This window comes from Crinia signifera, chromosome 19 (assembly GCF_055691185.1).
Source record: "Crinia signifera chromosome 19, ASM5569118v1, whole genome shotgun sequence".
In the NCBI taxonomy this organism is placed as follows: domain Eukaryota; kingdom Metazoa; phylum Chordata; class Amphibia; order Anura; family Myobatrachidae; genus Crinia; species Crinia signifera.
Window position 1 is genome coordinate 98,856,644 of NC_139226.1, and position 25,431 is coordinate 98,882,074.

Genomic DNA, 25,431 nt, shown 5'->3' on the forward strand with positions numbered 1-25,431 from the left:
CATCTAGGGCTGCCCAGCCAAGGTTTTCATGTGACGGCCAGGGGACCTTGCATTGAAAGTGTCCCATGGCTGTGGCATAACACCGTTGGCTGCATGTGCTTTTTCCTTTAATGGTGGGAATTTGGCCATATTTGACCAAAAAAATTGGACAGCTAAATATTGGACCCTATTATATTTTGCTCAGATGTATGATAACACAAAGCTATCAATGCACAAAGAATGCACAAAGGTCTTCACCAGGATGGGTTCCTGTTTGAGCCCGTCTTCTGGCAAAATAATGTAGTAAATTTGAATTTCCACTTTGCAATTGGAAAAAATATATATACAGTATCACTTCTGAATTAAAAATATGGATTGTGAGAAATCTGGCCATTAGCAGATACAAATACAATGTACAACTATATCAAATAACTTTTTGCAGGCATATAATGAAAGTTGTATTTATAATATAAAACAATTTGAGATATTTAAAGTTCAGTGAAGTTTTAAAATGATAAATAAAATACAACACAATATGTGATGAATGTATCACAACTACTTGTGTTCTTTTATGGACATTATGAACAACTTACTGCGAAAGCAGCCTGCATTGCTATTCACCAAATTTCACATCTAGGTCAATATAAATGTTTTTAGGGAAAGAGGTGCAAGTACTGTAGGAAGACAGAAGGCATATTTTATGCCTGGCGGAAATAGACATGTAGTCATGGGTTAAAAATGTAAATGGATAACCCCTTTTTATGGTTTGATGAATTTGGGGATGAGTATTTGAATACTGTATATTGAGTTGTTGGTAATGGGCTGACAGTTGGTAGCCACCAAGGCAATGAGTTGTTGGAAATGGTGATTTATTCCCAACGTTAGCCTTGACATTTTACTAATGAACCAATAATACCACCTTAACCCCACCTTTTATTGGAATATGTGGATAAGATCGAGATAATGTCTTTAGAGCACATTTAACTTTACCAATATACTCTTTCCTTCATTTCAATGAATAATTAAAAAAGCAAAAAATAAATAAATAATTGGGTGTAGAGAAGTGTGCTGTCATCAGCCCATAGATAGTTTACTGCATCAATACATCATATAAAAAAATGTTGGCTGAAGAGTCAGTATGAGTAATTGCTACGTTTGAGGCCTCATTATTGGTTACCGATGATGCCACCATCCAGGTAGACTTTCTTTTGACACTTTGTTTATGTTTAGGTGACCCACACTTTTATTCAAGTTGATGACCATGACTGGGGAACGGCCACTGTATAAGTTTTGACATAAATGTGGTACATTATAGGGCCTCTCAATTATATTTCATTCAGTGTTTTTCATTGTACTAGGCTAGTTGTAGACTACCTGGATTCAAGGTCAGAGTAGTTTCAGTTTTATTTGGTTATTTTCAGGAATAAAAATCATCGATATTGGTAAAGCGCTGAAGTCATGGGTTCGATCCCCACCATGGCTCTAACTGTGCAGAGTTTGTATATTCTCCCCGTGCTTGCGTGGGTTTACTCCGGGTGCTCCGGTTTCCTCCCACAATCCAAAAATATACAGATAGGTTAATTGGCTTCCAGCAAAAATTAACCCTAGCATGTATGTGTGTGCGTATACATGTGGTAGGGAATATATCTAATGAAGACGCTGATATCTGCTAGGAGGCGGAGAAATGCGTCATACAGCCACAGGCTCCTCTCATCCTCCTTTCCTGGAGCTCCAAACGTGATCCCGAAACTGCCTGCCTGCAAGCAAGTACCGGTACAAAAACTATTTTTACTCGCCACTGCACCCAGTAGCAGGTGGAAATCGCGCCTAATTGGGATCCCCATTGTGTATACTATTTTATACATATGTTTCTTTTTCATCTTTTTGTTTTTTAAATTGTCTGGCCAGACAGTGGACATTCAGAATTGTTTCTCATCTGTCTAAAGTGTCATAAAAGTTGCCGACACAACACCAACAGATGTCAACAAAAACTAGGAGATTTACCAAAGGATCCCTTAGCCAGGTCTTTTTAATATAGTAAATAATGTGCATTATATGTTTTTATAATTGTTATTTTAAACATTAGGTGTCACTGTCCAGTGCAAATCTGTGTATAATAAATCTATTTTTTCTTTTTCATATACATTGTTTCTAGCGCGTGTATGTATCTCTTTTTTCTGTGTCTCGCATTGGGAATTGGCAAATTTTCCCTCACAAGCTGCTTGAACACGTGAGATATATTGTGTGGATAATTGATTCTTTATTTTGTCTCTGTGTGTATTTTGGTATACAATAAATTGCACAAATAAACACAACAATCGAGCATTTTGGGCATACAGTACGAAGCACCAGTCTCCACCACATGGTAGGGAATATAGATTGTAAGCTCCACTAGGGCAGGGACTGATGTGAATGTTCAAATATTCTCTGCGTGATATGTATGCGCTATATAAGAAACTGTTAATAAATAAATAAAATGAAGTTTGCCAAAGTTTCCGTTCTTTAAACAAGGGGGGTGGGGGTTGTCAAAACTTGAAGAAAGGTAAAATGGATAGATATAAAGCACTAACCAATCAGCTAATTTTAAAGACTGTGTTTGAAAAAATGCCAGGAGTTGATTGGTTGGTACTTTGTCTTCTCTCCACTTTATCACTCTATAATCTTTCATAAATCTCCTCTGAAGTTCTGTAATAATGTATACATCACTGATGTCACAATGGATGATTACATGTTTTATTTGTTGACCAAGAGAAAATAAAATGTATAAGCATATCATTTCAATGTCTTCCCTGACAGAAATCTTTTCCTTTAGAGACAGCAAATATGGCATGTTAATAAAAGAATTAGCCAAAAATATACAAAAACAGCAGCAGTTCTAAACGTCCCTCCTCTGCTACCTTATGTTCCCCTAAAGTCTATTACTTGGCTCGGTCCATTCCAGCCAACATTGAAATTCAACAATACAGATCAACAGCTCATTAATTTTTCTGTTATGTAATTAATTTATTATTCTTGTTACCAAAATGAAAATGTTTGAGGACGTATGCCACAAAATAAAGATATTTTGTTGCATTATCATACGTAATTGCATTTTCTATTTCCAAATATGTTTCTCTATTTTATTTAAATTTTTATTATCCTCTATTAAACCACAGATAGAGAGAGAGAGAGAGAGAGAGAGAGAGAGAGAGAGAGAGAGAGAGAGAGAGAGAGAGAAAGAGAGATAGAGGCAGATAGATATCATGGGTGCCAGATGGCCTCCCATCAGTCAGGATTCCAACGGTCATTACACCAAAGTTGGAATCCCGACTGTTAAAACCCAACAGTAGGGATCCTGACTGACAGGGGCTATTCTTTTGAGTGTCCACAACCCCCATAGAGGGAGAATAGAATAGATGGAGAGCGCACCAAGCCCACAAGATGTTTTGTCGCACTCGCCCCACTGTCTGAGTCCCGGCAGTCAGGATTCCAGAAGTCGGATAATAACTGTCATAATACCTACTGTCGGCGCGCTATACCACACCCAGAGAGGCAGATATAGGAGTGAAATATAAAAAAATATTAGATAGAAAGACAGACAGACAGACAGAAAGATAGATAGACAGATAGGGGTTCACTTACTGAGATGGGAGTTCTATTGAAGTGGTAGGGATCATTAGGTCACCAGCATTATGGTAGACAAGCAGTAGGTCTACACCATTAGGTTGGGATGCAATTAGGTTGACGACTTAAGGTAGACATGCTGGAAGGTCGACATGAGTTAGGTCAACATGGTCATCAGGTCAACATAGGTAAGGTCGACAGGGTCATTAGGTCGACATGAGTAAGGTCGACATTGAAAAAGTCAACATGTTTTCTTTTTAACTGGAATGTCAAAACAGTCAACATAAACACTAAAACATAGAACGGGGGCCCCTCACATGGGCACGGTGCCTCACAACGCTCGGCACACTATTTTATTCTCCCACACGCCCTAGTGGAAGGTAGGGCATGAAATACCAACCTATCGGCACATTATGGCTAATAAAAAAAAACAGAAAAAAACCATGTCGGACTGATGACCCTGTCGATCTTACCCATGTCGACCTATTGACCCTGTTGACCTAATGACCCTGTCGACCTAACACATATCGACCTTAAGTCATGTTGACCTTCCTGCATGTTGACCTTATGGTGTCGAGCTAATGCTTGTTGACCATCACTTGGTGACCCAATGACCGTATCCCCTATTGAAGATGGGATATTTCACATAACACCCAATCATATTACATCTAATACCTTCTAAAAGGTGCTAAATAAATAAGAAGTAGAATCTGATTGGTTGCTATAGGCAACATTCCATCTTCAATAGAAATTTAGTACATTTACCCCACAGAGAGGTAGATTGATAGAGAGAGAGAGAGCAAGAGAGAGAGAGAGAGAGACATACAGAAAAATAGATAGACAGACAGACAGACAGACAGACAGATAGACCTAATGAGTAAAGGGGCATACACACGGAGCAAATTTGTGCTATTTTCTAAGCAATCTGACTAGATTGCTTAGAAAGTAAGCGCAGATCTCTCCGTGTGTATGCTCCAAGAGATTAAATTTCTCTTGCTAACTAAGTCAGTGCATGCAGTCAAAATCAGATTGCTTAGCAAATGACTCCAAATCTCTGTGTGTGTACAGAATGAGATACTGATCGCAATCTCTCCTTCTGATCCACTACCCGGCCTTTTTTTGCTTAAGCAAAATTGCTTAGCACAAATCTCTGCGTGTGTATGTGCTCTCCATGGGAGATCTTGACACTAGCAAAATTGCTTAGTAAAATTGCTTAGCACAGATCTCTACGTGTGTATACCCCTGAAGTCCTATACTAGTCATACTTCGATTTGAGTTATGGCAATAAAATCCATACATTGGGCCTTATTTTGGTTCACTCTTTCTGACAAAATCCTTCTTAGATGGACAAAACCATGTGCACTGCAGGTGGGGCAGATGTAACATGTGCAGAGAGAATTAGATTTGAGTGGGGTTTTACTTCAAAGTGAGTTCTATATTGCAGTGTAAAAACAAAGTAGCCAGTGTTTACCCTGCACAGAAACAAAATAACTCACCCAAATATAATTCTCTCTGCACATTTTACAACTGCCCCCCTGCAGTGCACATGGTTTTGTCCATCTAAGAAGGATTTTGTCAGAAAGAGTGAACTAGAATAAGGCCCATAATGACTGTGGAGCCTTGTTTAACATGTACTAATGTTGACAGTTGGAATGAGGCAATAGGCGGTATGTAACAATCACCAGAGGTGAGGGATGCCTGCCAAATTTGGACATTTACAAGGCATGGTTTTGCCTTGTTTGCTGCTTCTTTTTAAAAAAAGTCAGAGTTAGCATGGCACCCCGCCCCTCCGGGGAGCATGGACTGTATTTCATCCAGCCAAATGTGTTTTTTTTACATTCTGTAATTTTTTGTCCTTTCTAGTGTTACAGATACTCATTGCCTAAGAGGGGTCTGTACCTCACCATAACAAAGTCCTCGCTGTCCCTGCTGTAGTTAGATGAATCCTTAAACCATAATTAATATGTATTGATAATATTTATATGCTGTTGCAGTACTTACTCAATTATGCTGTTAAAATATGGCCTCATTTCCAGCTGTATTCCATCTCTGATGTGCAAATGAAGGACTTAAAAACTTAAATCAGACGGCTACACTTAGAATCTGCTGCACTCTGCAAAATGCTATTTTATTTCCTTAAGTTTCATTTTTGAAACTCTAGTTATGAAATCTGTCAGCTTAGAGGTAGCAATCATTTCTATTGATCTCTCTAGCATGCATCAATTAATAAATTAACTGACATTTAACCCTTTGAGTGCCAACATCTATGTGGGGGAAAAAATATCTCACATTTGTTATACAGATTCAAATAAATAATGTGTTAAAAAAATATTATATTTCCTATTTAAGGAAAACATTGCATGTCATTTATGATGAATAAAAATGTTTGCTTGCCAATTTTCACACCTATTTGACAAATGCACGTGGCACTCAAAGGGTTAATACAAGTAGTATACACACAGGTGTGTATCATTTTCGAACTACATGAAAACAATCAACAAACTTTATTGTACTCTTAAGGGTGAAACAGTTGAGCTCTCTCACCTATTGCCATTGAATGTTGTCTTATAAGCTCCAGTTTGGTGTAACGCCTCATCGGTATAGATGGGTACAGGGGTCCTTACACACTCATGGGAACACTGCAACGTTTCGTTGTACGCAGTAAATATATCCATGTTACTGGGAACACGGGCTGGGGTAAAGTCCGTCAAGTTTTGGCAACTTTCTTCTTGCTGATTTATTTTTCGCTGGTGGCTGTTTCTCCTGGCATTTCCTCTTTGTGCACAACTATAGGATGATACAGAGAAAGGCTGTTAATTATGTACAGTAGGAACATGAGTAACTCACTTAACCTCGCACAATAGGGGGCAAAGGAGGGGATGGAAATTAAGTGTACAGCAGGAGTTAAAGTGGGGAAATGGGCTGGAACGGAGTTCCCCCCATCACTTCCACCACATATAATGATAGGGGGAACTCAGTCCCACCTCAACCACAGCTATGCACTTTAATTCAAACAGAAAAGCTGCTCCCAGTAGCTTCCTTTTCTGGCACAACGTATTTGATGTCATCACCAATACTGAAGTAAAGAAGAGAGTAGAGGAAGCTGCTGGAGGGATAGAGGCAGATATGTGTATAAAGGGCACTTACTGTCCACAATTTTTGTAAGTGGTACTACTGCTGTGGGCATTATGTGTACAAGCAATACTACTGTGGGAATGGATTCAGTATGAAATCCCGGCGGTCGGGATCCCGGCGTTCAAAATCCCGACCGCCGAAATCCCGACAAGGGGGGGACGTGGATCTCCCCCCCCCTTGCGGGCTCGCTGCGCTCGCCACGCAGTGGGCCCGGTGCCTCGCTACGCTCGGCACGCTAATTTATTCTCCCTCCAGGGGTGTCGTGGACACCCACGGAGGGCGAAAGTGTCGGGATTTCGGCGGTCGGGATTCCAGCGTCGGGATTCTGAACGCCGGGATCCCGACCGCTGGGATTTAAACTGCATCCCGTGGGAAATATGTGTAAGCAACACTACTTTGTGGCATACATGTATAAGGAGTACTATTGTGTAGTGTAAATTGAATGAGGGGCACTACTATTTGTCAATGTGAATAAGTGACACTATGTGGTGTAATATAAATAGAAATTACTACATGTAACTACTGTGTGGCATCATTTTTTAGGAGGTAGTATTGTGAGATCACAAGTATGGAAAGTAGGGCAAAAATGTTGTCGTTTGCAAAAACTTGGCTTAACTTGATACTGGCCCAGACACCTAATGGGGGTGCAAGGGGGAGGTGGGAGTCGGTGGCAGGGGGAATGAGTTCCACCTCCATTCCAGCACCTCTTTAAGCCCTGTTATACAGTATGTTGTTTCATTAAATGTTTATGGGTTGTTTTGGGTGTGATTGGAAAGGTGAACAGTGTCTAGTTTGATAGTCAATATGTTGAAACCAAAAGAGCGACTTGCAAAATATTGAAATTGGTGAAATGTCAATATGGTGGACGCCCATAAAAACACTGGGGGTACCACTGCTAACGTAGGTGTACCCATGCATCCTCGGGGCGGGCAGCTGACTTCTCATGATGAAAGTGACTATCATGGAGAAAAAGGCACTCCTGTTTCTCTTGTTTCATTGCAAAGAACAAGTTGGTGGCTGCGCCGTATGTCTTGTAGAAAATAGTAAAGTCGCCTGGGAGTGTCCACTGAGATGCATAGCCTGTTATGAATAAGTTGTGGGCATGTGCAATACTTTGATTTGCTAATTTAGGGGATTTATTTTTATGGATCCTAATTTTATTGATTTTAAAAAAATAATACAAAGGCATCCAGTACTATAAGCAAGCCTTAACATTAAAAAATATGAAAGTCAACTAGTGAAAAGAGCAAGTAAAAGTATTGCTTAAAATAATGGGAAATAAGAATATATGAAAGGGGTAGTAGATGGGAAATGGAAGGATCAGGTGAAGCAGAAGAGATAGGGTGGGAAGGGGTAATGTTCAACCAGTTACGGGAGGTGAATCGAGTGATGTTGGCCTAGACTAGTGCAGTGGTTCCCAAACTATTTTGAATCACGGCACCATAGAGCATCAGAATATTTTTAAATCACCCCTAGGCCAAATACTTTTTATCAAGAAATTCTATATTAAATTAAGTGCATTGTGTTTATATGTCACAGTTATCTGGTGAGGGACAGGATTTGCTCCTGTTTGTCCACATATATGATTGGCAGCCAAAAAGCACTGGTTTTGCCTGGTACATTGACCATAAATAATATGAATTGATCTTGGTCCACCAACCCAAGGCACCCCTGCAAGTGTCCTGAGGCACCCTAGGGTGCCTAGGCACACAGTTTGGGAACCACTGGACTAATGAAAGTAAGACAGAGTTGGAACTAGCAAGTTCCCTGTCCTGGCACCAGTAAGTGTCTACCAGCATGCATGAGGGAGTCAAGGTAAGAGGGGGGTAATGATTCTTGTAAGTAGCAAATTCCTTAGTAAAGCCATCATATATCTTGAAAAGTGACATAGTCATCTGACAATGAAAGAAATCGGTCATCCATATCCATGTAGAAATCAATCTTAAAAAGCCAGCCAGAAATTATTCAGATGATGGTAGCAGTTAGGACTTAATCCCATAAATTCCATCACACCCACCATAATATCCCAACCAATTGTATAGAAGACCTTCTGTGCATCAATTGCTGGGAAGAAAGAATTAGAGGCATGTTTCATGATGGAAATGGTGGTTTTATCGCAGACCTGAGAACCACTACAAATCCAATCTGGACAGTATGGATGAGATGAGGCAGGAGTACCTCCACTCTATTAGGTAGTAACTTGGCTGTGTTTTGATAGTAAAATCATTATCCTTTAAAATTTGGGCATAAATATGTTAGGAATTTCCAGGCTTTAGTATTTTATATATAATTATTTGGGCATGTGGTCACAGGCCACCACACCCCATCTTGGGAATGACTAGAGCAGTTTGCACCCAATACGTAGGAATGGCTGGTGCCGTGGTATTTTATATATGTGTATATATATATATATGTCCTGAAGATGAGACATGTAGTCTCGAAACGCCGTAGACACATTAAAGTGGGCTTTCTATTCGTTCACAAGACCTGGAGTGACGCCTGTTTGTCGCACATATGTAAAGTGGACCGGTGACGGTACCTCACCAGGAGGGCACCCAGGCAGGATCACACCACCCCACCAGTGGAGAGTGCCGGTTTTGTTTCATCATATATATATATATATATATATATATATATATATATGTATATATATATATATATATATATATATATATATATATATATATATATATATATAAAGGGCAGGGGGGAGAAAGTAGCACTCCAGGCGTCTTGAATAAATGAGACTCTCAGGGTCACCAGTGAATACAGGGAGAGCCGGATCACCCCCAAACAAAGTCTACATATATATATATATATATATATATATATATATATATATATATATATATATATATATATATATACATAGGCGCGCGCAGCACATTTTATTAGGGTCAAAAGGGTTTGTCTAGCACCACCTATTGGGCATATCTAGCACCGCCCATTGGGTTTGTCCAACACCGCCAATCATAATCTCCTGCCTTTTTCAGTTTTAGTCTTCTAATTACTCTGTGTAACAGTGCATGCAAATAATGTCAAAAACATACACAGATGACTCAGGTATGTATATGACAATGGTCTAGTACAGTTGTAGCCAACTCCTGTCCTCGAGAGCTACCAACAGTGCACGTTTTCTAGATCACCTAGCTGCTGCACAGGTACACTCATCACTGACTGACACATTATAAATGATCCACAGGTGGAGCTAATTACTTTCCTTGTGATTCTGTGAGGAGACCTGGAAAACATTAACTGTTGCTAGCTCTCGAGGACTGGAGTTGGCTACCCCAGGTCTAGTACAATTAACAGTGCAAACACACATAACTGATTATTGGACGCTTCTTTAAATGGAATACAGTTCTAAAAAACAAACGTCTTTGGTAAAAGGTATTGCTAACGGCAGGGATGTGTTCATAAGGGTCCTACTAGCTGGGTCCTACTAGCACGATGTCCTGCCCTATGTGTAAATAAAAGCCGCAGCGGGGCTCTGTGAGTAGCGCTGGATACAGCAGCTACTCATTACACAGTGGCTTGAAGCATGGAGAGCAGCGGCAGCGGGAGAAGTGGCACAAGCAGTGGTGAGCGTATTCTGCTTCTGCTGAAATGACATTTTGGTACCTGTGAGTTATCTGGGCGTCCGATTTTTTGATTGTATGCCTTAAGTTAAGGCATACAATCAGATGCGATACGATATCGCATCGCATCGCATCGCATGCGACCATCGGATGCGATGACCCGATTTTTCCATAGGAATCAATGTTAAAATGGACTGAGTCCATTTTAACATGGAATTCAATGGGAAAAAGGGGTCCTTTTCATACCCCTACTATCCAATTGGGCATGGAGTTGGATATAAACCTGTGGCGAGCGTAGCGAGCCACCGAGCCCGAAGCGTGGCGAGCGAAGCGAGCCCCGCGAGGGGACGGTATTCCGTGTCCCCTCGCGGGGCTCGCTACGCTCGCCACGCTTCGGGCTAGGTGGCTCGCTACGCTCGCCACAGGTTTATATCCAACTCCATGCCCACTTAGATAGTAGGGGTATGAAAAGAACCCCTTTTTCCCATTGAATTCCATGTTAAAATGGACTCAGTCCATTTTAACATTGATTCCTATGGAAAAATCGGGTCATTGCATCGCATCTCATCGCATCCGATGGTCGCATGCGATGCGATGCGATGTCCCGATCCGACCCGATTTAAAAATCGGACGCCCGGATAACTCACAAGTACCGACATTTTTTTTTGTTGTGGTTGAGATCCGCCTCTGGCTCCGCCCCTTTTTCATCACAGTGTTCAGCCACACCCCTACCTCCTGCTGCTGGCTAGCCCAAAAGTCGGCAATGCTGATCTATATCTGTCTTTATATGCATAGTTTAATACATTTAATTCGAAAGAGCAAACCAGTTTTTTTACTATATGAGAAATTGTTTCCCCTGTTAGCTGTGTCAGTAGCTGAGAAATCTATTCACTTGATTTATTAAAAAGCTAAAGCAGTTTTACTTGAACTGTCCCCAATAAGTCAGATGCAGCTTCTGTATGTGCGCTAGAATTATGGTGGTTTTCAGTAAATTTGTCCTTACATAAAAGAGTCATGTCAGGTTCTCAGTACACTGGAAACAGTATTTCTGATACATTTTAGATTATACTCAATAAAATAAAAAATAGTAGGAATTCAGAAGTGTCATCAGCCACTGGGTTCAAGTGCATAGTCTAAGTATTTAATCTTTGCAAGATATCATTTTACCAATTAGAATATTTATTTCCATAAGCCACAGCAATCTTTCTAATGGAAATAAAAAGGTTATATGACTCTATAGTCTGCGATAAAAAGGATATACTGCAACATGCGAAATAAAACCCCATATAAAGTTTATAGATGCTCTAAAAGTTGTCTGCGAATGGATCCACTAGAAGTAAATTATTAACTCACTTGCGGTGTAATATATAACACAATTATTGCCAAGCCAAAAAAAAGTTTAAAAAAAATCTTTTTATTTGTTTAGCGTTACAAAAAAGTATAGATTTACTGGATGCTTGGTTGTGATGCTACAAATATATTTAGCAGAAGAAGCTATTTTGGAGTTTGTTTATATTGATGACCTTCTCTGCTTCCATTCGACCACTAGGCAACTTGTATCTACAGTGCATCTAAATTCTCTTACACACTTGCCGATGTCCACTGATGCCTATATTGGCGGTGACGGGGACCCGGCGGGGTGCCGGCATCGGAAAGTGTACACACCTGCTGATATTGGGAAGGGAGCGATGGTGGTGGGGAGGATGGGGGGGGGGGGGGCAATGGGGGGAGTGGCAGATATGGCCATTGTTAACGAGGACCTCCCTCATCAGAACATGAAGGATGTAGTAGGGGGTTGTTAACAATGCATGGGAGTGTGCATCCTTAATATTCGGTGTACAAACTAGGCGATATATAGTAGCTAAAAATATTGCCTTGTGTAGATGGGGCTTTAGTCAAGGATAGTCTTTTTGTACTGATTTTGAAATAAGGAAGAGACAGGGCCTTCAAAAAATATCTCCGCAGTAACTGTGGGGGACATTTATTAAGATGGGAGTTTGATTAAAGTCTGGATGTGGCCCATAGCAGCTAATCACAAGCCATTATGATATACTGTAGAGCAGTGGTCAGGGAACACGGTCCTCATTACCCCAGACAGTGCATGTTTTGCTGGTAACCCAGCAGGTGCACAGGTGTACTAATTACTCACAGACACATTTTATAAGGTCCGCAGGTGGAGTTAATTATTTCACTTGTGATTCTGTGAGGAGACCAGCAAAACATGCACTGCGTGGGGTAATGATGACCGAGTTCCCTGACCACTGCTGTAGAACCTCTTAGGGGGGGGGGGGGGGTATTCAATCTGTTCTGATACTTCCCAACAGGGGAAATATCAGTAGTCACCTATTCAATGTTGCCATTATTGACAGCCTCGAACGACATCAGATCCAACTTTTTAAACAGTCAGATCTGTTTTGTCTGAAACAGCCGCGGATTGTCGAATTCACATCTGCGTTCTATCCAGCACTCGACAGTTCCGGCTGTCGAGTTATTGTGAGATCGGATGAAAATGGCCCGGGATTCCGACTGTCGGACTCCCGGATTGAATGCCCCCCATAGTCTGTATATGCTGTGTGCTCACTGTAACTTCTGTGTGTGCTTATAATTTAAAATACAGGGGCACATTTCCTATATATTAAATACAAAGAACATTGACTTGTAGCCTGTAATGTAATATTCATCCATAGCTTCCCCAGGCAATGAAGACTGTTCTGCACTGCCTGAGGAAAGGGGCCAGGCGCCAGGAAACATGTCACAGATTTTAAGTGAGCTTTTTTTAAATTTATTTAAGGATCTATTTGTATGCCTTCATTTTATAATACTGTGTTTTTAAATGATTTTTTATATATTTATTTCCTTATTTTTATTCATTATCCATTAATTATTGTATTTACTAGCGAAATCAATTTAAGAATATTTTTTTTAGTTATTTTCTAGATTTCATTGTATTTACTAAACAATTGAATAATTGTTACAAAATAAGTTTGTTCTTTGCAATATCTAGTAAGGACATTGTCCCGATTTTTTTGTATTATGCATTTCTTGAGAATCTTGAACATTGTAAATTGTATATCAAATCTTAAATAAAATATATTGGTTTAAAAAAAAAACGAAAAAGAAAAAAAAAACAATAAACAATTGAATAATTTACTATTTTAGTCATTTCAGTTAAGTCCCCCATAATTATTTCAGAACAGGTCATTCCTGATCAGCATATGCTGCTCACAATTGGATATAGATATAGAATTACACCTGTCTTGGCAAGGTAGCACCTCTCATTATGTTTATAATTAGGGTGTGCAGTCCAAGGCCCTGACACAATACTAACGCCGGCATCCAAACTACCACGAGAGACTGACGCAAGGATGAATCCCGACTGCTGGAGCGGGTTAGGTTTAGGCACTAGGAGCTGACTAAGGGTCAAGCTGTGTGTGTGGGGGAGTTAAGGTTAGGCTGTGGGAGGGAGGGTTAGGTTTAAGCATTGGGAAGGGACATGTGGTGCGTCTATTTTGACTAAAATTTCAAAATTGCATATCATATAGTGCAAACTGTAACGTGCGATGCAGAACCTGATCCCAATTCAATCCAGATGCGCAGATCCACAGCATCGGAATCGAATGTAGAAATAGTCCATTTCTACTATATCGGAGCAAGGGTCATGCTGCTCAATAAAGCATGATCCCCACTCCCTCCACTGCACTGTTTCTCCCTCCCTGCAAGCCGATGACATTCAGATGGGCTGCGCGTTTGCAGGCCGTCTGATTATCGAACAACCACACATGCGTGTGCCGTCCACCTGAAGTCCAGCCTTTGCTCTCTGCTCACAGAGTGACTGACACCCTGCAGGCATTTGGGGGTATGCCACCGGCATTTTCTTGGCATTCCATGGCTGTGGGGAGGCAGGACCGCTGTTGTCAGCGGCCTCCTTCTCCCCACAGCCTTCGCATTGCCGAGTAAGTCCTGGATCACTCAGCGCTGTGAGCTGGGGGGATAGTCATTCGATGGTAAATAATTTCTCGTCTGTGGTCTGTGTGCACAGCTGTGTATGCATTTGCAGCCATACACAGAAGCAGGGAAGTGCACGCGGGGGGGGGGGGGGGGGGGGGGTGTTTCAGCAAGGACGTCTGAATCAGGCCCTAAGTTACAGCCAGAGCAGTCATCCTTCTAAAAGTCTGTACAACTGCAGGCATGGCTTGGCAATGTGACATCTGTTGGCAATTATGCCATTATCCTCCTTTACAACACTACAGCTTCCTGCTCTTCCTGTTTCATGTCGCTTCTCTGTTGTTCGCTTCAATCCACAGAACAAGAGATTCATCTATTATTTGGATAATTCACTTGAATGTGACCCAGAGTTGCCTGCTCATTGTCCTGCCGCCTCCAACCGCTCATCCACGATCCCTTCGCTGTAGATTGAGCCCCCAGCTTATGACCACTGATTGCTTCCTGCCTTTCTGACCAGCGGCTCTGACCTGATTCTGCAAAGTTTCCTTCCTTTTCCTGACTGGGCTTATTACTCCTACTGCAGTAATCAGCACCTGCCATGATCTGCTACCGTTCGCTCAATCGCTGAAGACGGAGCACAGAGTGAATTGTCTCTGACACAAAATGCCCCTGCAAACACATTTGTATTCACCATTCTATTACTAACGAGAAAGTACAGAGGCAAATGCAAGTGAGAAACTCAGCAGTGATCCCAACTAATATGTGACAGTTAACTAGGAAGCCATCTGCAGGGAAACACAACACATGGCAGGGGAATGTATTACAGGTAATAAGAGCAATCTGTGAGCAAAGTGCCATTTCACTGCAGTGGCAGTTTGTACAGCGATTAGCATCTTTGCAAAAAAAAAGGTGCAAAACTAGGCTGCGTATAATCACTGCCTCGTGAGCAGGTAAATGCTGCCCTGCAACCCTGCTGAATGCACGCCCCCGCCACCCGAATCCCCGTGAAACAATATGAGCGGATGCATATGCTTCCTGAGAGGGGTGGAGAGGAGTCCCCAATGATATGGATATTTATAGTTAAAGGGGATAGGACTCCACTATGGCAGGTATTCAATGCGGCCGGCGAGGGGGTTAAACAGCGAGGATTGCAGAAAACCAGCGATCCTCGCTGTTTAACCCCCGTGCCGGCCGCTCGCTCTATTCAATGTTCTGGGGAAATCCTCGCCGTCACAGGACGGCGAGAATTCCCCAAAACAGCGAGACCCGCGGCTAAAAACTCGCTGTATATAGCCGTGAGTCTCTCTGGTTCAGGAGCCGCATACGCCAATTCCCCCTCGCTCCATTTTTTGAGCGAGGGGGAATTGGCGTATGAGGGGGCTGCGTTGAATACTGACAGGGTGAGTGGTGATAGCGAGCAGGAAGCATTGAATACCCCCCTATGTATGAAGCCCCTAGCAGGCAATAGACGGACTCACTGTTGAAGCAGTGTGGTTATTGGAGCCATGTCTGTTGGCTTGTTATTGGTCGGAGGGTCACAATCCAGATGTCAAAGGTTAATTTATCCAATTAGTGGAACAGAAACGATAAAATCTGGAACCAGGAGCAAATTGGCCAAAGGGAAGAGACACAATGGGACAAAGTACCTCTGAGGCCTGTTTTGTTTACTGACATGTGGCCCTGCATGACAGACAGCCCACATTACTAATTACACTGCATAGACCCCATTCATTCTGTTATTCCATCTCTACAGTACAGAAACTCTTCCATGAGGCTGCCATGGCTACACGGGGTATGCAGTAATTTTACTGACGGCCAAAATAATGACCACTATTGAAGACAGTCAAAATGCAGACACGTTCAAAATGCGGACATGCATTATGCAAAATGTCAACACAATGAAATGCAAGCATTTGCAATGTTGACATGTGAAAAAGTGATTCATGCGAGTAGACTCGGTACACCTCTACGATGTCCATGTTGACCTATTTCAACATAGGCACCAAAAGAATGTGAAAAAATCATGTCAGCATTTTGGTAGTGCCAAAATTTTGACCATGTCAGCATAAATCATGTGTACATTTTGAACGGTGTTTTGACCATCGGCCATAAGTGGTTGTTAATTTGACCGTCTGTATTTTGAATGTCAGTAAATCATACCGAACCGCTAAACGGAATGTTATACCTCTGGTGCTGGCCATGTTGGGCCACTACTACAAACTTTTCCATGACCACTTTTAGATCCCAATTTTCTCCTGCCTGTAGGTACTAGATATCCACTCAGTTCCTACAGATGGAGCGCCTCTCAGCCAACGCCGGGGATCACCGGTGGAGAGGTGCTCCATCTGACTGGGATGCGTGAATATCCCAGTTTTAGGGTGCTGGGGGACAGGAACCCTGCCCTTCTCCACTTCAGGGAGACCGGCAGGGTTAGGGGGGGGGGGGTGCGGGGATGCATCGGGAACAGCAACAGAGAGGCGGCAGGGTCCGACGGGGAGCTCCATCCGAAGGGGATGCGCAAGCGTATCGTACACGTGCGTCCCCTTCCGATGGCTGCCTGGGGCTGGTGGTTGGCGATCCGACCGCTAGACCCCTCTAAACAAGAGAGCTTTGCTAAACAAGAGCGTCTCCATCTGAATATCTCCAAAGCAAGCAAATGTCAACTGATATATATTTACAAAAGCAATGAAGATAGTTGTCACTTCACAAAAGGCCGAACGAAGACCTTTACTCTCAGGAGTTATTTCATCTTAAATAGCACAATGTTATCTAGGCCTTTCAGATATTATAAACATATTGCAGCCTGTAATTACTGTGACATTATGTTTATTAATGTTTATAAAAACGCTGCAATCTCCAATAATAAGTTACGCAGGTAGTCTTCGAGAACAGTTTTGAGGGAAATGATAATTTATTTTTCCCTACAGTATTTTTGCAAAATCAAAGAGCTTATTTAAGGATGCGTAACAGGGAAGAAAAATAAAACGGATTAGCGAAAATGAAATCCCAAATGTATGTGATGTGCACATGAATAATTTTCAAGAATTTTATATTGATTAATCTTTTTTTTTTAAGGCATATGAAGAGCCATTAAAAACACGGCATGTTTGAACTGCACCAAACTACAGTTTTTTGCTGTTACACTATTCTCTTTGCAGGATTTACTGACGCTATGTTCAGACTCAAAAGCCTGAAGAATCCGGATTTTACCTAGGTCATTTTCCTGGATATAGGGATTCGGGCCTGCTTGCTAGGGTGCATTTATTTCCAGCCTAGTGAGCAGGTTAAGACCACCCTGCCGAATGCATGCCCCCTCCCCCGCTGCCCGAAACCGCCCACACAGAGGAAAAAACATTCTATGGTTACTTACCATCAAAGGATTTTCCCACTGCATACACCCGAAAAGGAAGCCCAGGGCTTACTTTTCAGTTGCACAGTTTTCTCAGAAATGCCAGTGGGCGCAGATGTCATGTGATGTCAGCCGCCGCCCACCGGTTTTGCGGCCACGCCCATCAAATGCTGGATGTCCACCCCGGAATGCTCCCTGTCTGTCAATCACTTTACAAGCTCCCAGCGATTAAAGAAGGCAGAAGGCACCCAACAGAGGGGCCAAATTCGCTGCTCTACGAGCAGGTCTGTATTAGCCCCCTTTTCTGAGTGGCTGGTACATTCTGATTTTCAGAAGCCCCCCCCAGCCATTCTGAGAGGGTAGGTAAGTACATGAGATACACGTCTGTAAGAACCAGAGCTTATTGCAATCTCCATATAATGTACAGTATGAGTATGTTTCATGGTTGCTAATTATCAAGCTCCAAAGTCTCACCAGAGCCAACCCTAGCCAATTTGATGCCCTTGGCATGATTTTGGCTGGTGTCCCCTAGCACTGCCGCTAATTTTACCTATTACCCAGCACCCCTTTCCCAGCACAGCAAAGATATTTACCAAACTATACAGCTGCCTTGCTTCCTTTGGCCACCCGCGGTCTCCACAGTAAAGGCCCTCATTCGCTATAGCGATTTGGGCCGATTTCACCCGATCTCAATTGATCGGGAGGAGAAATCAGCGCAAATGGGATGCATTTGCTGTCCCCTTAGGCCCGATGCGTGGTCCTGTGCGCATCTGACCTGAATCAGAGGTCAGGCCTGCATGCAGGCCCAACCTCAGACTCTCCTCCTGGCAGCAGGAAACAGGGGGCGCATGTAATAGATCACATGTGATACATCACATGTGGGGAATCAGCTGCCCATACACTGCTGCAATACATTGTATTGGGTATGTGGTGTAGTGATGCAATATAGCATATAGGGTATGTAGTGTAGTGTAGTGGTGTATAGCGGCATTTAGTGTAGTGCTTATGTAGTGTAGTGATGTATAGTGGGGATGTAGTGGTATTATTTAGTGCAACATATCTAACTAAATTGCTGCCTTGCTCCGGGTGACAAAAGGGATACTGCCCTGTACACTGCTGCCCCCCCCCCCCCTACTTCCCATTATTCACTCTCCCCAATACAAAAGAGACATCTCCTCTCAATGTGCAAACACTTGTCTTACAATTGTCACTGCCTCCAATGCTCCTCCTGCCTCACAGTGTGGCAAGTGCAGTCAGTAACTGTGCAGCAACAGTGCTCACCATGCCTACCACTCGGTGCGGCTGCTGCTGGACAAGAGGTCCGCCCCTTTCCCTTAAGGACATATATAGACTCACCCCTTTCCTGAGCCATTTATTGTTCCACCCACTTTTTACTTCCTCTCACGAGAAGCCCAAAGTCAACTCCCCTGTAGCTATATGCTGAGGATGATACCTGATCAGTACTCTGCTCAGCTAGGAATCGTGGCAGCTAGAGCTAGTGTCCATGTGCCTTATTACTCTGCCTGCCCTAGTCTTGGGATGCCCCTAGGCATCCCAAGCACCCTAAGCAATTGCCTATGTTGCTTATGCTTAGGGCCGGCTCTGAGTCTCACAGTGCATGCACCTTTGCAACCTAAAGGTTCCCATACACTGGGCTGATTTGCCCTGAGAACTTGTCAGACCAGTTTGCCCTCGAGAGCCCCCGGCAGCTCCCCGGGAGGCTCACATGCGATTTGGCACTTGATATGCCATTTTTTTACCAGCAATAAATGTCATGTGATTTATTTAATGTAATCCCGAGGAGCTGCTGCGGCAGGGGCGGGGGGTTGGCAGCGGTGTCTAGCCAGCTGGTAATGGCAGGGAGCGTGCAGCTCGTAATGGCAGGCAGCTGGGTCTGTCAAAGCAGCGGTGGCGGCTGGACGCTTGTTGCGGCATTTTGGCAGGCGGCGCGGCGGGATGCGGCTGCTGAATATTTTGAAATGACTGGCCAGACACTATCTGTTCTCTCTCAACCAATCAATGTCCAGCCAGTCATTTCAAAATATTCAGCAGCCACATCCCGCCCCTCCGCCTGGCAATGCCACTACAAGCTCCCAGCCAGCAATGCTGCTCGCCACTATGAGCTGCCTACCTCCCGCAACCACCAGCTGGCCAGACTTCTGCCACTAGGAACTGCTGCTGGCTGCACACCTAGGATCAGACCGTCACATTGTGGGTGCTTAAAATCACCCGTGATGTGCCACTGATGGGTCCAATTGTGAGACATTTGATGTCCCACCGGTGCAACCAAAGGGTCAGGGTCCAATGCGCATAGGACCCGACGGCATATCACACACAGCCGAATTGGTCTGATTTTACGGCCCAATCCATCATAACTAGACTAAATCGGACCAAATCAGCTCAGTGTATAGGGGCCTTAAGACTATCCATCTGCACTGAACCTAGCAGTATAAACATTTGCTGCTAATACTTTGCACTTTTTAATAGGTAACAATGATACATATAAGTGAAATCTGCACAAAAATTGATGGATATAGTGATTGGTTTTGGGCAAGTCAACACTTTTTGTGGTATATACAGTATAGCGAGCAATGTAAAAGGGTGTAAAAAAACAGAAAGTAAGAGATTTTGGACAGTTTTCCCATTTTTTTTAAGTGGCAATCAATTACATGGCAAAATCAACCATGCTTTTGCAGCATAAATGATTGCCGCTTTAATAAAATAGAAAAACTCGCACAAAATCTCTCTCTTTCTGATTCTTACACCCTATTACAGTCCATCCATAGACTCTTAAGTTTCCAAATTTAATGTTTAGAGTTGTAATGCCCCCCTTCCTTTTACCTTTGTCGAAACAGGATAAATATAAAAATTGTTCATATACACAAATCCATTCCCTTTAGTGACCGCTGCCTTAGTCAGGATCCTAGGTTTCTTAATTGATCTGTCTCTGTCTGTTATAGCCAGGATGGCAATCCTACATCTGCTGTATACTGCTGCTTCCTCTTTACTGTTATATAACCACCGCCTTCAGTCTTCCAGCTGTCGAGGATCATTAATTCCTTATGGAGAACATATCTCAATTCAAGATCTGTCATCGGAATTGTGAAGTCTGGGAAGCACTTGACTGAATGACAAAACAGCTTCCTATTAAGGTGCCATCTGGATTTAATAGTTTACAGGACTCTATTGTGAATAGAGCCCTGTAGACCTTAAGCTGGGTATACATCTATAGTAAGTGTCTGCCCGTTCTTTTGACCTTGGACGATATAGGTATACAGTAGGTGTATGCGCTGTCCCGGCTCAAGTGGAATGAACGACAATGTTTGCCATGGTCGGTTGGATCTTATGTGCAGTTTAATAATTATCCAACTGAACGGGCGCATATCGGAATAAAAGTGCAATGTGTACATACGTTTGATCAATATGTTGGCCGTTCTTGCAATATTACTCCAAAGGCAATCATTTTCTTGCGATAATTTGGACGGGAGAAGATTGAACGTCCCAAGTAAAATTGTATAGGTGTGTGCTTGCATTTTGGCTGTAGTTTGGGGATGTTCAATTAGGACTAGGGTCGATTGATTACTTGAATGGAAACTAGATTGTTTAGGTGTGTACCCAGCTTTATAATTCAACACAAAAAATTAAAAAGTTGCCTATTCTTTTGGTTTTAGCAGTCAATGATTTAATGAGTCAACAGGGTGAATCCAATTGCCAGCAAATTTACAAGAAATTAGCTGGGGGATGGGTGCAAATCAGGCTGCCGTTGCCAGCGTTTAAACCTAAATGAATAGCCCACACAGTATTTCATGTTTTAAAGGCACAGGAGTAATTTTGTGATGGCAAGTCCATGTACTGTATTTATACTGCCGAAATCCACCTGATTCAGATCCTTTCAGACTAGCATTTGAATTTAATCAAGTGTAAAATGAGTAGAAGTCATCCTTACCAATTTTTCAAGACGAGAGTTGTTATCAATGCAGCAATGACCATGATTAGGGAGACAGTGATGGTAATTATCTGGTGTACTGCTAGACCTGTACAGAGAAGCAGAGACAGAAGCAAAGGAATGTGATAAATGAGCTAAAATAAACAGATTCAATAACAATAGATAAAATAGCAGGAAATGCAATTTAGATGTGAAAAGCTCTATCAAAGCCCCAATATGGTTCTGTAAAACAGGTTATTGCTAAGGACCCCTGTGCAGCAAGCTGTGGAGAACGGAACTCCTAGATAAATATCAACATTTACTGTATCAAAAACCCATTACGTAAGTTACTGTGGAAGATAGTAGCAGGAATCCTTGTGAACCAATTAGTAATTTGCATACTTTTTATAAACAAAACTAGTAAAATAAGAGTCATAGTTAGATAATAAAACTCCCATTGGACGTCATAGACAATTCTGTTGTTTTAGTTCATGGCGTTCAAGATGTATCAAATGTGAAGACATTGCCATTTGCAATCAATCAGCTTCTATCTATAATGTTCTAGAATGTACTTTATAAATGATAACTAAAGTTTAAGCTGATTGGTTGCTATTGGAGACTTCTTCCCTTGTCAAGGTTTATTATATATCCCCATGAATGGTCTAATCTTCGTTCAGGATACACTATTGACCAGCCTTGTTAATAAGTAAGTCAAGCCTTTTTCATTTAATTGCTACAAGCTGGGTTTGTAAGGATTCGTTAGCACCATGGTTGCTGAAGGATCGTTTGTCCAGAGATAAAAAGTAGCCGATTTTAAAAAGTTTCATTAAGAGTTTAAGCAACGGACATCATTGACTAAAAAATAATTTGGCTTCAGAGTGTCTACAAAATGGGTAGCTGTAGTTGTTAAGATATTTTATTTTAATAGCTGTGTGGGTTGGATACCCACTGGCACTGGAAAAACAGCAATTGGGATTGAAGATGTGGTGCCACTCCCAATTAGTGGCATAGGGTTATGGAATCCAATAGGTTATATTTCAATATCCATTTAAATTCTTCTACAGGTTGAGTCTTCCACAACCGTTATTCTAAAAGCATAAATATTATAAAAACTGGAATATTTCGGGTAAGCCATGACATCAAAGGTGTGACCTGGTGCCATGACTTCATCTAGTGTCAGTGGCCAATGACTTATTGCCACCATAGAAAATCTATTAATAGGAAAAAATCACAGAAGCAAGTGATGCTCAGCTCCCTGGTCATAGTGGCATCCTCTGCAGCTTGAAGCTACTTTAGCTGCACACTTAGCAATTTTTTGCCTGAATTTTATGTCAGTGTTACAGTAGGTCCTGATATACCCTAAGGGGTATATATACTAAAGTACAGGTTTAAAGAAGTGGAGATGTGGCCCAGATTCTAGATAACAATTTTAACATTCAGGAAAAATAATATGAAATTTGGGCAGATTATCCGTTATGTCCTGGCATGTCTGGCCAACTTGATCATTGAAACCACGTATGTCTGGACATTTTTTAACCATGTTATTAGCTTTTGGCCCAAACGATCATGCCTAAACACTACACCAGTCCATTCCCCATTCAGCTGGCTTTAGATTGATCTTTGTAATGGTACTCATTCAGATCCCTTTGGATTTGTTTCCTTTTGCCCAACGTATCAATATCGGTACTCTGTTCATGTGCACAGCCAATTGTAAACATTCATGAATGGTTCCTGTGATTTAGGAACCACACCGACATGGGACTGTTGGTAATGGACAGTCTTAGGCTGTTTTGGTGGCAAGAAGTAGGGGACAGTGACAGCCTCATATTAAATAGAGACTAGTTGCTGCTGTTTGGGGTGTTTGGTTTTCCTATTCGATGTGCGACTTGGGCATTCCCATGGTTGGTTAGTTGGTGATCCGAACAGTGCATCCTACTGTAGGATCCAGGTCGGATCCCTACTGCAGCAGGCCATGTCTACTTGTAATAGACGCCACCTGCTGCATTAATATACAGAGCTACTGTATCGCTGCTGCAACTCCTTTAATTCAAAAATTACATAAAAAATTACATAATTACAGAAGGAGCGGCTGTCAGCTAGCCAGCAGCATTGCCTGATGTCCTGAGCTGGTGCAGGCTGGCGGACAGGAGCTCCATCTGACAGGGATGAGCGAGCGTCTCACATGCTTGTGTGTCCCCATCAGAAAGGCATCGGGGAGCAACTTCCATGCCCGAATCCACTTCAGGGAGACAGGCAAGGAGTGGGGGCAGCCAGTGGGGGCTGCGGGGATCTGAGCGGGAGCTGTGGGGAGGTGCAGGGGACCGGTGCCTGGCAGGGTCTCCGACAGAACAGGGTGCGTGCATGCCCCCTTCCGTTGGAAGGTGCAAGGTGGCGATTGGTGATTCTGTCACCAGGAGCAGCTCCATTGAGAGCTGCTCAATCTGTATGTCTTTATTGAGTGGGCACTCATGCATATACTGTAGCTGTCACACACACTTTTACCGAGGGGGGCAGTCGTGAGCCGGCGGACATAACAGTTTCATCAGTGACAGTGAAAGAGTTAAGAGTTGAACCAATAAGAATAATGCTGCCTCTTTAGTCATTATCCATATGTTCACATATGTAGATATGTAATATATTATATAACTGTAATGGTTCAAAGCAGCACGATTACATTCAATCATGTCATATGGCTTTCACGTTGAAAAATAAATCACTGTCAAGTAGATTTTCTATGATATGCAAATACTTTGCTATAATCCGATTGCAGAAGAGAATTGTAGAGTGTTACCAAGTTTCCTACACATTATGCAGATTCCACTTTCCAATTTAATAGGTATAACTTTGGAAGAAGGGATAAAAGCCCAAAATTCGGCGGCTCGTCCACAAATTGACTCTCAAGATTTTTACGGGTTTTTTTTTTCAGTGCTTTATCTATCAATTTCCTGGGTAAGTACTGTAGACAAACATAGGACATCTTATTTCATTTCTCTTCTACTATTATATGAATCCTCATCACTGACATGATCTTATGGAAATTCTCCTATGTTCTGAATTCTAATAAGACATCTCTGAGAACATTGAGCCTATCTAGAAAATAATTTCTATAGACTGTGTTATTACCAAACACATATTCGCAAAAATGATTTTGTCAGCTGGATAAAATGAGATACGATGTTCAGATGATCCGAGTCTGCTTCTAAATAAGACATGGATATAAGATAATCTGTTTCGGTGGCCTGACTGGTAAACAAGTTTATTCATCGTAGGATTGCTGTTTAGCCCAAGCACTAAGGTTATTGTGGCACATCTGTACTCCAAGAACAAACCAAAATCATCAATTTATTGGGTCTTTTTATTAAAGTGACAAAAATGTCACCACAGATAGGGTGCAAATTGCGATAAAAATTGCACTTTTTTGCAGCGATATTCGCACATTTTGACCTGGCGATTTTTTGTCACACTTTAATTCGCATTCAGATATTTTCTCATTATAAACTATGCAACTCACAAATGTAATAGGGTAAACGTTACCAAAAATCACAAAAAAATAGCCCAGACAGCCAAATTTGACAGAACCATTGAGATCATTGAGATCTGTGCATGGTTCTGTCTTCAAAAGTTCAAATTTAAAAAAAACAGCGTGGGGTCCCCCTTCCTGAGCATAATCAGCCCTGGGCTCATTGAGCTGGACTTGGTTCCATTTTTTTATCCTCCGTATTTTAGGAACCAGGACCAGTCCAAGAGTCCGGGGCTTTTTTCAGAAATACAGGAGACCCCTGCACTTTTTGTCCCCCATATTTTTGGAACCAGGTAAATGAGCCCAGGGCTTGTTATGCTCAGGAGGGGGGACCCCACGCTATTTTTTTTACTAAATAACGCACACTTTCATGTCTAAAAAAATCGCACATGTCTAA

The 25,431-nt window shown here is 42.2% G+C and overlaps 1 protein-coding gene across 4 annotated transcripts in view; it reads right to left on the bottom strand.

Annotated features, from left to right (window-relative positions):
* Nucleotides 1–25,431, bottom strand: part of AJAP1 (adherens junctions associated protein 1) — a 282,173-nt gene that overhangs the window by 45,697 nt on the left and 211,045 nt on the right. For all 4 annotated transcript variants that reach the window (XM_083163011.1, XM_083163013.1, XM_083163010.1 and 1 more), the window contains exons 3-4: nt 21,536–21,623; nt 6,127–6,369 (exon numbers count right to left, since the gene is read on the bottom strand). In XM_083163011.1, coding sequence (XP_083019137.1) covers nt 6,127–6,369; nt 21,536–21,623 — 331 coding nt within the window. The remainder of the gene's footprint in view (nt 1–6,126; nt 6,370–21,535; nt 21,624–25,431) is intronic.